The sequence below is a fragment of the Limulus polyphemus genome, unplaced genomic scaffold (genome assembly GCF_000517525.1).
Source record: "Limulus polyphemus unplaced genomic scaffold, Limulus_polyphemus-2.1.2 Scaffold1116, whole genome shotgun sequence".
NCBI classification, from domain to species: Eukaryota; Metazoa; Arthropoda; class Merostomata; order Xiphosura; family Limulidae; genus Limulus; species Limulus polyphemus.
In genome coordinates, this window is record NW_013666726.1 from 272,236 (window position 1) to 284,057 (window position 11,822).

An 11,822-nucleotide genomic window follows, 5' to 3' on the forward strand; every position below is an offset into this window, starting at 1 on the left:
ATTATATATATATATATATATATATATATATATATATATGGTAGTATATTCCTATGTACTAAATATAAAACAACTAACTCCTTACACATTTTCGAATTTTATTTTTTTTATCTCAAATATAAATATATATATATATATATATGTATGTTAGTTCAATGAACGACATTTTGTTTTCTTTATCAACATTCTTTCAACAATTAGAATTAACAATACATAAAAGGTTACTAATATTCATAACGATAAATTTTAAAATCATAAAACAAAAATTCTGGTTTTGACAACAGCAAATTCATGGCAGTTCTTTCCCTAGTAAATGTTACACTGGAAGGTTAGTGGTAAATTTATGGATTTCCAACGCTAAAATTCGGGGTTCGTTTCCCTACGGTGGGCAGAACGCAGATAACCCATTGTGTAGCTCTGCGCTAAAAAACAACAACAACAAAAAAAATACCACCATCGTAGTAAATAGCCACAGAAGTAGCATCGTATGAAACAAATTTATCAAAGATTATTTGAATTCACATATAAGAATAAAGAAAACATAGTTGAGATCTTAAAATAAATAGCTAAAACTGAAATATTATTACTTATAAGTTTTTTGGCTACATTACATACTCTGCCCCGTTAATTGTGAGAAAGAAAATACCGCCTTACTTTTACAGCCATATATTGGTTGATATAATTTTGTCTAACTTACACTTACATTAACAGGACAGAACACACAGTGTAAACAATGAGGCACATAATGTTACTTCATATATATCAAAACACGTACAGAAATGTAAAAGCATCATAGGACATGCAGATTATCACAGGACATGCAGATTATCACAAGATCTAACTTTAAGTTCACATTTTTGTAAAAATTTACTCATCAATCCAAGAGCTTTTCCACTTAGACGTCTAAACCTGTAGACGGCACTGTCATCATTCATCATGCTTGATCTCAGACGGATTTGGCTAACGATACCTACCAATAGTTCGTCTACGTTGTGTGTAATAGCTGCTGAAGTCTCGATAAACTTAATGTTGTATTTGTTGGCTAGAGTTCGGCCTTCTGTAAAAAAGATAAATAACAACTCCGTGTAAAGAATGAGTAAAAATATATATGGCCATGTCATCTTACTCTAAAGATGATCCATCACGTGTGTTAACTTTCACCATCCAGAGATGGCTGGCTCGATTACCGTGATAACTTGAAATCTGTAAAACGATGTGAAAGTGATTTTTCTATGATAACTTGAAACTGTACAACAGTGTAAAAGTTATTTTTCTATGATAATTTGAAACTGTACAACTGTGTAAAAGTGATTTTTCTATGATAATTTGAAACTGTACAACTGTGTAAAAGTGATTTTTCTATGATAACTTGAAACTGTACAACGGTGTAAAAGTGATTTTTCTATGATAACTTGAAATCTGTACAACGGTGTAAAAATGATTTTTCTATGATAACTTGAAACTGTACAACGGTGTAAAAGTGATTTTTCTATGATAACTTGAAATCTGTACAACGGTGTAAAAGTGATTTTTCCTTTTGGGAATTTTGCTCGAGAAGGGAGAAAAAAAAAAGAGTTCGAAATGGGGCACATTTCCACTTTGTTTATAGACTTCTGGTGTTGAATTTTAAGACATAATTTAATCATTTAAATGAGTTTATTATTATTTCCCATATAGCTGGGAATGCAATTAGCATCCGATGAGGTCACTAGGGATTTAATAAGAAAAAACAAAAAAGGAATAAGATTATCTAACGTTTTTACTTCCTTAACGGGTGACCTCAGCCAGTATTTGAAGAGCAAAATTAGTTTGAAAATAAATAAATAAACGAAATACATTGACACTACTAAAACACGTCTCAAATGAACCGATGTCTTCTTTAATAAGAGCATTTTGTTACCGAGTACGGTAGTACGGGATCGTGATGAAACAAAATGACGGTTATAAAAATCGTCCGTTTAAAACCACCTTTAAAATGTCTGAATATTAACAATGACTATTTCCCAGTATTGGCTAAGCAAAATTAAAGCTTATTGAACTTATAAAGCCAACTAAGTCCCTATCTGTATTTATGGAGTGAATATAGTTTCACTATTTCCATAAATTTTCATCTAAGTAAGAAAAAAGTGACTTTCCCAAACAAGTGTACAAAAAAAAGGCGAACCTTATCGCTCTAATTATTTTACAGAACTCTTATATCTAAGATCCCAATGATTCCTTTCATGTAACGAAAAGGATACTATTATATATATAAAACGAACGATGCATTACTTGAGGCATATAATTAAATTTGAAGGTAGATTTAAAAAAATCACCCTTACTTTAGCTCAGACTAATGTAATTACAGTGATTTGCCAAAGTAGGGATATTTTTTTTTAACTTTTAAGTAAGTCAGTTTTTGTAGTTTGACTTTCAATACTTTTTGTAGCATTAAAACTTTCTATATGACCATAGCTAGCTAAGTTACGTATATATCGATCTGTACTGGTCTTTATAAAATTTGAATTTTTTTTATTGTACTTGTTTAATGTTATAGTTAAGAAATTGTAAAGTTTTGTTTTCGTTTCTTGTAATACATTGGCATATTGATGTATAATCTATTTTATTAATAATTACAATTAACTTAATTTATATAACACCGAAAGCTATGAAAAAGCAAACAATTTCAACTACAATAATAACATTATGACTAAAATGAAACTAGGGTTAAATAAGGGACTAATTTGAAGTTAGCCAATAGCTATCCAAGATACATAAATGTTAGCCAATAGCTATCCAAGATACATAAATGTTAGCCAATAGCTATCCAAGATACATAAATGTTAGCCAATAGCTATCCAAGATACATAAATGTTATAAGGACAAAAAAACAAAAGATCAAAAATAATAAAGCTTTTAAAAATGTTGTCTAAACCAGATTGTTTCGAGTTATAACTGCATATTGCTTTAATGTTCAGAACCGAGTGCGACTCAATGGTTAGCATGCCGGGCTATCTACCGGGAAGCTTAAGATAAACAAGTACCTGATTTCAAGCAGTGGGTGCGTTATAAGAGTGACAGTCAATTCTATTATTACTTTTGATGGCAGGCGCTGCTCATACGATTCCTTCTCTTTAGTGATTATATTAAAATGTAACACTGCTGTACCCGATCCCTATGTCGTTTAGTCGATGTACAGCATAAGATGCCGTTCAGGTAGAAAACAATGGCTTATACTCAATAATAATACACAAAAGGTAACGTTTACCTTCTTCTGTCACTGTTCTACTACGAGCCAAATCTGCTTTGTTTCCGACGAGAATGAGAGCTTTTGGGAAGGAATCAGAGCCCAAGATATGAGTAGACAATTTTGTTCCCAAATATCTCAACAGGGCCAGAGTTCGTCCAGCATATTCGTAGCTCACTCTGTCCGTCACTGAATACACTACAAGAAAGGCGGCTGTAAGGGAAAAAGTGGTGTCGTCCACCTAATAGTAAAAATATATAAAAAAGAGAATAATTGTGAATTAGATTAAAATGTTACCGAACTTAAGGTCAGTTACACTGATAAATCAAAACTGGAAGAAAAATATCCTTTCTGTAATATCGTACATTTTTTTATATCAATGTGTGAGAAATTACATACATATCCCATTAAATGTTTTGAGTACATATATATTCCATTAAATGTTTTGAGTACATACATATTCCATTAAATGTTTTGTATACATACATATTCCATTAAATGTTTTGTATACATACATATTCCATTAAATGTTTTGTATACATACATATTCCATTAAATGTTTTGAGTACATATATATTCCATTAAATGTTTTGAGTACATACATATTCCATTAAATGTTTTGTATACATACATATTCCATTAAATGTTTTGTATACATACATGTTCCATTAAATGTTTTGTGTACATACATATTCCATTAAATGTTTTGTGTACATACATATTCCATTAAATGTTTTGTGTACATACATATTCCATTAAATGTTTTGTTTGCATACTTAATTCATGGAATTGTGAATAATTTGGTGAACATTGAGTATTGTTTGAACCGTGTTCTTTACATCTCTTACAATTCATTTATCTGAACAAAACAATAGGTTGGAAAGGTTCTTGTCTTTTGGAGCTGTGTAACACTAAATTCTGGAATTCGATTCTCTTCGGTGATCACGCCGCAGATAGCCCAATATGTAGCTTTGTGCTTAACAATAAACAAGCGTTTGGAGCTGAAACCTTTTACAAATATCTTTAAACGAGATCGTTGGCACATAACTAACAAAGTCTCTAATATACTAACGGTTAATCTGTTACTTCGATAAGTTCTAAGTATGATTATATTCAAGTAAATATGTAATAGACTTGTGAGAAAAAGAAACTAGGTTACAAACATTTAACTGAATAATGTGCGGGAGAATTATTCTAGATCAAAGATTAACTTTGACATTTCTCATTAGTTTTAATATACTAGCATAATTAAAGTGATCTTGTTTCACTCGATGTATGTTTGCAAAGCACTTAAGATATAATGTCGTTATATTCACTGTTTGAGTTGAGGCAAGAGTCAGCGGGCATTTCAGGCTTAGTGAACTGTTACTATATTACAATGGTGATTTTGTAAACTTCAGATAGAGAGAGTTGAAATTGATAATCTATATCTTTTTCTTTGAAAGAAATGGAAAATAACATAAAAGTCACAACAGTTGAGAAAAAACAATCACATGTATTGCATGAAAAGTGACCGGTATCTGTTTTCTAAGTGCATATTCTTAGAATCAGAATTTGGTTTTAACTATGTACAGGTATTTCTGCATATAACCCACTAAACTCTGTAAAAATGATAGTTTACACAAAACGGACTTTTTTTTTTTAACGTTAGTATGGACCCAATCTGTATGAATAACAATGAAAACTACATTTAAGCCTATTGTGCATACAACAGTTCCCCGGTGCGACAGCGGTAAGTCTATGGACTTACAACTCTAAAATTCTGGGTTCAACTCCCCGCTGTGAACACAGCAGATATACCAATGTGGCTTTGCACTAAAACAAACAAACAAACAAAGCATACAGCAATAGCTGATGGCGTAGATTTATCGATGTGTATCTACATCAATAACAATAACATAATGCAGAGAATTACACGCACGCACTCACTTGTACTGTATGTAAAGAGAATCGCGCACATACCCAATACAAATGAATCGCATATGCGCACGTGCAAGTATATAACGCAACGTTGTTGTTGTTTTCTTAGTGCAAAGCTATACAACGGGCCATCTGCACTCAGTTTATCGTGGAGAATAAAACTCCAGATTCGTACATTGTAAGTACACGGACTTGCCTCTATCCCATCGGAGGACATGTAGAAACGAAGTCCACACATGCGAATTAATATACACACACGCACATCCCTAAATATTTATATATACACAAATATGTCTCTATATCTAAGCCGACAACAATCAGTCTCGTATATAGTACAGATGAGTAAAACTAGGGTGACTAGTATTGATCAGTAGAATGTAACCCAGCAGAGGAAAGAAATACCTTCATTGCCTACAATGTATCTAATTTGTAAACGAATTTTGCACTTTCTCACTACTAACATAGTTAAACAATCAGTTAATCTCTATTCAGATATCTACACTCTGGACTTGAATAGACATGTCTTTGAAAAAATCGAAACCCTAACTTTAGACCAAATATGGCCTTTCTGTTTTATATTGATTGATGCTGAACAGCAAGCCTACTTTACTCTGGCTGAAGCTGAATAACAACATTACCTTAATCTAAACGAATCTGAATAGCAAGTCTACTTTATTATTACAGAAGTGGAGTAGCAAGACCACTCGAAGTAAACAAAGCTGAATAGCAAGTCTACTTTACTCTGGCTGAATCTGAATAACAAGCCTACTTTACTCTGGCTAAAGCTGAATAGCAAGGCTACTTTACTCTGGCTGAAGCTGAATAGCAAGTCTACTTTAGTCTGGCTGTAGCTGAATAGCAAGGCTACTTTACTCTGGCTGAATCTGAATAACAAGTCTACTTTACTCTGGCTAAAGCTGAATAGCAAGGCTACTTTACTCTGTCTGAAGCTGAATAGCAAGTCTACTATACTTTGGCTGTAGCTGAATAGCAAGTCTACTTTAGTCTGGCAGAAGCTGAATAGCAAGGCTACTTTACTCTGGCTGAATCTGAATAACAAGTCTACTTTACTCTGGCTAAAGCTGAATATATTCAGATTCAGCCAAAGTAAAGTAGCCTTGCTATTCAGCTTCAGTCAAAGTAAAGTAGACTTGCTATTCAGATTCAGCCAAAGTAAAGTAGCCTTGCTATTCAGCTTCAGCCAAAGTAAAGTAGACTTACTATTCAGCTTCAGTCAAAGTAAAGTAGACTTGCTATTCAGCTTCTGCCAGACTAAAGTAGACTTGCTATTCAGCTACAGCCAAAGTATACTAGACTTGCTATTCAGCTTTAGCCAGAGTAAAGTAGACTTGTTATTCAGCTTCAGCCAGACTAAAGTAGCCTTGCTATTCAGCTTCAGCCAGACTAAAGTAGACTTGGCAAGTCTACTTTACTCTGGCTGAAGCTGAATAGCAAGGCTACTTTACTCTGGCTGAAGTTAAATAGCAAGTCTACTTTACTTTGGCTGAAGCTGAATAGCAAGGCTACTTTACTCTGGCTGAAGCTGAATAGCAAGGCTACTTTACTCTGGCTGAAGCTTAATAGCAAGGCTACTTTACTCTGGCTGAAGCTGAATAGCAAGGCTACTTTACTCTGGCTGAAGCCAAATAGCAAGTCTACTTTACTTTGGCTGAAGCTGAATAGCAAGACTACTTTCAAGCTTGTACTTTCAAATCAATACATACTTTAAGATGCTAACTAAGTAACGCTTTCTCCTAGCTAGATTTTACTTGTTATTTCATTTTCAGAAACAACGAATTATCCCAAAATTCAAGAACTATGTTGAAACATATACACAAAGACATCAGTTCTTAGTTATTATTCTCTTATACAGGGCCTAGCATGGCCAGGTGGTTAGTGCGCTCGACTCGCAATCTGCTGGTCGCGAGTTCGAATCCTCGTCCCACCAAACAAGCTCGCCCTATCAGCCGTGGGGGCGTTATAATGTGACAGTCAATCCCACTGTTCATTGGTAAAATAGTAGCCCAAGAGTTGGCTGTGGGTGGTGATGACTAGCTGCTTTCCCTCTAGTCTTACACTGCTAAATTAGGGACGGCTAGCGCAGATAGCCTTCGTGTAGCTTTGCGCGAAATTCAAAACAACCAACGATCCTCTTATACAGAAAATTATATATTGATATTTGAACAAATACTGACACACGTATCAATGAATTCCTATAGACGGTGAATATCAATATTTATAGACACATAACATACCGTGATGTCAGAGGAAGACTCGCATTGAAACGTCAGCTCGGTTTCTTCTCCTTCAATAAGCACGGAAACTGATCTCTCGTTGTTTTCTTCTGAAAGTCGAAAGACTGTTACCAAATGATTGGAAGTAAATACACAGACGTTGGAAGGTGTACAAAACATTGAAAACAAGGACATTTTCCTATATACATTGAAATGCAAGCATGGTTTGGGTTTCTTTTTCATAAAAGATCAATGAGGAAATAATAATATGCTACACGTACAACTAACATGAAAAAATAAAAAAATCAGTAATAGAATAGGCTCCTTAAACTATAGAGAGGAAACGAATGAATCTTCGCCCATTTTCAAGTCGTACTGGATCTTGACATCTACACGTCATCGCTCCGAACAAAACAAAGTAACCCAGTGTCGGTTTTAAATTATTTTACATATGATGTGCGATAAACAGTTGCCTTTAAGGAAATCACTGTAGGTAGAGAGCGTCCACATTTTTTTATGCTTGTTATACTAAGTAAGCCAATGAACAGTTGCCTTTAAGGAAATCACTGTAGGTAGAGAGTGATTGGACGTTATACTAAGTAAGACGATAAACAGTTGCCTTTAAGGCAATACTAAGTTATACTAAGTACACATTTGTATATTTTACTGAACTTAAGAAGAGCTAGGATCTTAATTTTTTTTACAGGAAGTAATCAGTAAGAAAGAACAATATGTTCTTAATTGTAAGCATTTTATTCTTCTGAAAAACTGCACATAAAGAGTCGTACCATAATTATATTAGAATATAGAAAAAACCGCCTACCCAGAGTGTCACAGTAACTTTCATATCCTGTCAGATATTCAGAATTCAAGAAGTGGGAGACGAGGCTTGTTTTACCTACGTTGTCTTCTCCAAGAATCACTACATGGTGTCGAGCAGGATTACTGCCTCTACGGCTGGAAGACGATGAGGAAGGGTGTTCACTTGAGTCGCTTCTACTTCCTTCGTAGGATTCTATGTCAGAACGGGATCGATCCCTGACCAAATCACCCAAGTGAATAATCCCCTTTGTAGTGACACTGAACCGACGAAGACGGTGACCACTCAAGATCAGGCTGCTGGGTGGGGAAGGACTAGTGATGACCCTTCGTCTGAACTGAGCCCAAGGATCTACTTCCTCACCTGTCCATAATTTGCTCCGACAACGGCGAGAGGGTGAAGCAAGTGGATAGGTGGACCGTCTGGGACTCTCGGGTTGCTTCAAGCTCTTGCCTCTATATTTATTTTGACACGTTGTTTGGGCTCTGACTGGGCTCGAGCTGGGAGAGCTTCCCGGAGTCGTGCGACATGAAGAATGTGGTATTGTAAACAGAAACTGTAGGTCTGGCATGCTACAAGCTTGCGCTGTACCAATACCGGTGCTCACGGCTCTGCAACGTCTATTGGGCCCAGCTGAACGTTTTGAAACATCTAACATCATTCCCCGCCAAACTGCTAACCATCTAATGACAAAGGTTTTCCTCTGAGTCTTGTTTGTGTAGTATAGAGAGAGATACTTGCGACTCTTAAAGTCCCGCCGGAACTATTATATACTCCGGGCTTCAATCTTCTAGCCATGACAACAGAGCTCAAGTGTCACGTGCTCTACTTAGACTGTCATTGGTAGATTTGTTAACCTCAACATCAAATGCAAAGTGAGGCCGCAATCACACTTCTGTATAATTATCTTCAAAGTTGAAATTGACGCAATTAAAAACGAAATTTAAAGCCAAGACTGCCCCAAAAATTGTGTAAATTTGTAAGTTATTTAATTTCATAATCTTCGCTTACTCACCAGACAATATTCATACAGCTAATGAGAGACAAGCATATTACGGCTTACTGTATACCTTTTAATCGATATATAACGTTATGAAACGCTTGTACTATTGATTTTTCATCTAGTCTAATGCTACGTTTAGTACATATTAGTGTTTTCTATTGACAGGCTTGAAACACAGCTGATTCGTATTTTCAAAGTCATGAATGATAAAAACTGGATATTTATGACAAAACCTCACAGTTGTGGGTCATGAAACGAAACATTTTTGAATAGCGTTTCTTATCTGTAGTGTATAAAAAATCCAAGAGATAATTTTGGTATTTCATGAGCGTTTGAAAGACAACTGTGAAAATAGAAGCTCGGATTCCGTAAGTGGTAACTGGGTGTTGTAGGAAAGTATTCATTCTAGCTTTCAAGCGTCGCCAGTAGATGTTCACCGGTGGTTTGGCAGTAAACTTTGGAACTTTACAACGCTAAAGTTCGGGATTCGATTGCTAGAAGACTCATAGAGCATATAAACACACTGTGTAGATTTTCTCTAAAGACAACAACCAATACACATAGCTATCAAACCACATAGTTATTTCATATGGCACACGCTTGTAATTTTATTCTGATACAAGCAGGAAAATAAAGGCACCTTCATAATAATCGAATTTTTAAAAGTTAGAAAACATAATCTGTTTTATTTAGCTATTGGATAGTATTCACAACTACACTTTATCACCTCTGTATTTTCTGTTTTTTTTAACTATTCTATTGGGTAGTAATCACAACTACATTTTATTACTTCTGTGTTTTCTGGTTTTTTTTAGCTATTCTATTGGGTAGTAATCACAACTACATTTTATTACTTCTGTGTTTTCTGTTTTTGTTTTAGCTATTCTATTGGGTAGTATTCACAACTACATTTTATTACTTCTGTATTTTCTGTTTTTGTTTTAGCTATTCTATTGGGTAGTAATCACAACTACACTTTATCTACCTCTGTATTTTCTGTTTTTGTTTTAGCTATTCTATTGGGTAGTAATCACAACCACACTTTATCACCTCTGTATTTTCTGTTTTTGTTTTAGCTATTCTATTGGGTAGTAGTCACAACCACACTTTATTACCTTGACGTCATGACTAAATTGCAGACTGACAAGAACTGTTTATTAAGGTTTGGAAAAATTAAGCACTATTTCTAGGAAACTAAACACAAAGTGAAAAGGTACAATACAAGCAGTAGTTCATATCCAACTATATAATGTATTTTTACAATTCATATAATATGTTTTATCGTTGTTGATTAGGGTTTCAATTATGACATTCATAATGACCAATCACACTTTAAAATACGTAAAACAACAAATATATGAAATAGTTAAAATGCAATGTTGGTTGTCTCGTCTACATACATCTTTCGTCTTCCTTTGTTTCACTACCCATTAGATGAGTTGGGCGAATAAATGGCAGATGACTTATTTATAATAAATGCAAAATAATACATATGGGATATCAGAATTGGAATTATAAGTATAATTTGGATGGAAATAACTTTAACACCGTTATGGATGAAAAAGTTCGTGGTGTTCTGGTTGATCAATTTCTCAAGCCATCCAAGCAATGTGCTGTTGCTAGTGGCAGGGCGAATAGGATTTTAGGTTTTAGCTACAGAAATAATGAATACAAGCCTGAAGAGGTTACAATGTCATTGCATAAATCATTGGTTAGGCGAAGTTTGAAGTACTGTATTCAGTCTTAGGCTCCTTACCTTATAAGAATATTGAATTGTTGGAAAGGGATCAGAGGAGGCCTACATGGATGACGCCTGGGAAGAAAAGGCTGTCATAAAAGGATAAATTAAGATCCCTGAACTTGTTTTCTCTTGAAGAAAGAAGCGTTAAAGGAGATCTGATTGATGTGTTTAAGATTGTTATAGTGTTGATGCACCATCTGTGTAAGTATTTAGAAGTTTGATTAAAGGTCAGGAGTCATTTTAAGATATGAAAGCTTTATTTTTCTAAATGGTGGTTGGCCTTTGGAGCGGGTTTCCTTCAGTTGTAGTAAATGCAATTAATTTAAGGGAAAGCTTGAGAAATATTTGAATGATAAGGGCTAGCTTTGAGGTTTTTTATTGTGTATTTCGATGGATATGACGGCCTAGATGGACCAGAAGATCTCTTGTTGTTCTTTAACGTTATACTATGGTAGTAGTTACATTAAAAATAAAAGGGAAAAATAAGTCTAATGATCAATTATCAAGGTCAAGCGCTAATGTCTTAATTTTACGCTTAGTAGTAATTACTCGTAGTAATAAAATATAAAAGTGTCCAGTCCTAACTAGACTAAACTAAAATACCAACTCTAGACTTTATAAGTATTGAAAATATACATATCTCCTCCAGAAGAACGCTATAACCAACAACTGTAATTATTTCTTTGTTTACATCTTCTACAGCTGAATCCCACAGTTTCCTGTGCGCACCTTTGATTATCACAGAACGACTTGTTCTTCGTGTTCCCAATACCAGTCGTTTTCGAACAGAATGTACGATTATTGCAGCTCGTCTTTATCGATGAAACGTAGATTACATTTTCGTTTAAATAAAAACTAGAAAATGTGAAAACCATTAT

The 11,822-nt window shown here is 34.5% G+C and overlaps 1 protein-coding gene across 2 annotated transcripts; it reads right to left on the reverse strand.

Annotated features, from left to right (window-relative positions):
- Positions 1-138: 138 nt before the first annotated feature.
- LOC111086459 (GTP-binding protein REM 1-like) lies at positions 139-9,074 on the reverse strand. Of its 2 annotated transcripts, none has more exons than XM_022389389.1 (4): positions 8,204-9,074; positions 7,402-7,487; positions 3,248-3,467; positions 139-1,057 (listed from the first exon to the last, which is right to left on the reverse strand). In XM_022389389.1, exons 1-4 carry the CDS (start codon positions 8,859-8,861, stop codon positions 810-812), a joined length of 1,212 nt encoding a protein of 403 aa, XP_022245097.1. In that variant the 5' UTR covers positions 8,862-9,074; the 3' UTR covers positions 139-809. The 2 variants fall into 2 exon arrangements, with proteins under 2 accessions (XP_022245097.1, XP_022245096.1); XM_022389388.1 differs by having other exon boundaries at positions 7,402-7,490; positions 8,204-9,070.
- Positions 9,075-11,822: the final 2,748 nt, after the last annotated feature.